Raw genomic sequence first — 2,500 nt, 5'->3', positions numbered from 1 at the left:
TCAACAATAAAAGAAAAAAAATCTACTTGAGATGTAGGCAAGAACATATGACATACTACCTGACAAACCACATCATGGTAAAAATTGAACTGAGATTTTTCAGTGGCATTCAGTACCCTTTCACACATCTGCTCTGATGTTGTCAAGGTGTGGCAGATATTTGTTTTAGTAGCACATCATTCTTCTTTAACTCTTCTGACTCAGAGTGGTGTTACATAGCTAAGCCAGTCAGCAGTTTCAGCACTTATGCAAGCAATATGCACAAACAAAACGCACCAAAATAGAAGAAAAATTGCATATAGTTAGAGTACTTTCTATATACTGTACAACCAAAAATACTGCAATATTCAAAAAGTTCACATAATAAAGGTGGGAGAGAGAGTACTGATAAGAATGGTAGCCACTCACATAACAGGCAACAGGATATCAAACATCTATACAAATAGGATAATAATAAATATTCTATAATGACATTCTTAAACAAGATACATTCAGATACATCTAAGTGAATTCATCTGTTAAAAATATCACTACCATATTTTATACTCTGTGTTACTGTACAACTGTCAAAATAAGCACAGCACTATCAACAGAACTAATGGCAACCTACAGATAGTGTTAGAAAAAAGAGGAAAAAGTTTAACTTGGGACTGCAAACCATCCACAGGGTTGTTGTTTTTTTTGTCCTCCTACAATTGTCCTTTCATGTCATCAGCCATCTAACAGGTTATGCACGCATGTTAAATACTCTTTACAGGACTTCTAGCGAGGACTCTCTTGACCACTTACTGGACGAGGGGGACTGCAACCCTAGAGGAGGAGGCTGCGATCTCGACTGCTTGGGGGTCGAGGGCATCTTCGGTGGAGACGAAAGTGGTGTGCGGAACTGTGCAAGAGCCATGTGCTCCAGGAAGGCATCTAGCTGCTTCAAGGACAGAGCATTGTGTAGCGTTTCCAGGGGCCTGATTGGAGGTACTCCTCCTAACCCTTCTATATCTGAGGGAAAAAATATATATATACATATAAGAGGGATACTGGATAACATTGTAGGATGGATGAATGAACATGTACAATGATTATGTGAAGAATTATAGGAACAAAGTTATGGTGTCATGGCCACTGCTTACACATAAAGCCACATTATTGCACAATTGACAATCCTGTGATTAAAAAGTATCTAAAAAATCGTATATTGCAAAAATACTTTAGGAGGAAAACACAATGAACTGTGTTCTCCAATTTTTTTTCAAATTTTTTTTGGTTTTCACTTTGGAATTCAACAGATGTCCTTAAATGCATATAAAGTATTTCCATGAATGTAATCTTAAGGAAGTGTAGGTCATGCAAACATACTAAAAGTATACATGGGTAAAAAATATAAGCCAAACATCACATATATATCAGGACTTCGGAATCTTAATGTGATGCTTTTTTGTTTGTTTTTCACACAGCCACCATAAGAATGTAATCAATTACATTCCTTCTATGCCTTTCTTTTATTTACTGTGTGTGTATACATTGCCATCTGTACTTTTCTTTAATCGTGGGGTGCAATTTATATTAAATTTCTTGGATGTATCAAAGCCTTGCTTCTGAAATGAAAACAAAGGTGAAGACCTAACCTAAAAAGCAACATAAAAATAAAGTAATTAATTTTATGGAGCAAACTCGTAGTTCAAGAAGAAATGAAAGAAAAATTGTATCAAATAAAAGAATATAAATTTTAAAAAATTTGGTTTGTTTCTAAATGATTACCATTAATGTTATATTGTTCAAAATATTTAACATAATTTTTGACTATTCATATGTAAAACAACTAACAATTTTATTTTTAGAACTATCAAGGATAAGGATAAGCCAGATTTGCGAAGCAGATGCAACGCCGGGCTTGTATGCACTGAGGCAAGCAAGCCAGAACTATCAAGCTAAAAGATATTAAGATTAAAATCTCATTTAATACAATATTTCATGAAGCATAAATTACGAACATTGTTACAGAAAAAAACGTGAATAAACAATAATGACATTAATGACAATAACAATAACATTAATGATAATAACAATAATAACATTAATATATAATGATAACAATGAAAATAATAACAATGGTAATAATAATAATCATAATAATAATAATAATAACAATACATCAATAATAATAATATTAATGATAAAACTAATATCAGCAAAAAAAAAAAATAATAATAATAATAATAATATTAGTAATAATAATAATGATGATGATTAATAATAATAATGGTGATAATAAAAATGATAATAATAATAATAATGATGATAATTAATAATAATAATGGTGATAATAAAAATGATAATAATAAAATAATAATAATAATAATAATAATAATAATAATAATAATAATAATAATAATAATGATAATAATAATAATAATGAATATGATAATAACAATAATAGTAATAATAATAATCATAATAATAATAAAAAATAGTAATAATGATTATAAAAAGGATAATAACAATA

The 2,500-nt window shown here is 29.6% G+C and overlaps 1 protein-coding gene across 1 annotated transcript in view; it reads right to left on the bottom strand.

Moving 5' to 3' along the window:
* LOC122260839 (inositol hexakisphosphate and diphosphoinositol-pentakisphosphate kinase 2) overlaps window positions 1-2,500 on the bottom strand; it is an 82,576-nt gene that overhangs the window by 2,113 nt on the left and 77,963 nt on the right. The window contains exon 29 of the mRNA XM_086553748.1: window positions 790-996. Coding sequence (XP_086409874.1) covers window positions 790-996 — 207 coding nt within the window. The remainder of the gene's footprint in view (window positions 1-789; window positions 997-2,500) is intronic.

Source organism: Penaeus japonicus, unplaced genomic scaffold (genome assembly GCF_977035675.1).
Source record: "Penaeus japonicus unplaced genomic scaffold, GWHDUDI00000001_assembly GWHDUDI00000028, whole genome shotgun sequence".
Taxonomy (NCBI): domain Eukaryota; kingdom Metazoa; phylum Arthropoda; class Malacostraca; order Decapoda; family Penaeidae; genus Penaeus; species Penaeus japonicus.
The sequence above is the reverse complement of the archived record's forward strand: the minus strand, read 5'-3'. Positions and strand labels throughout refer to the sequence as shown.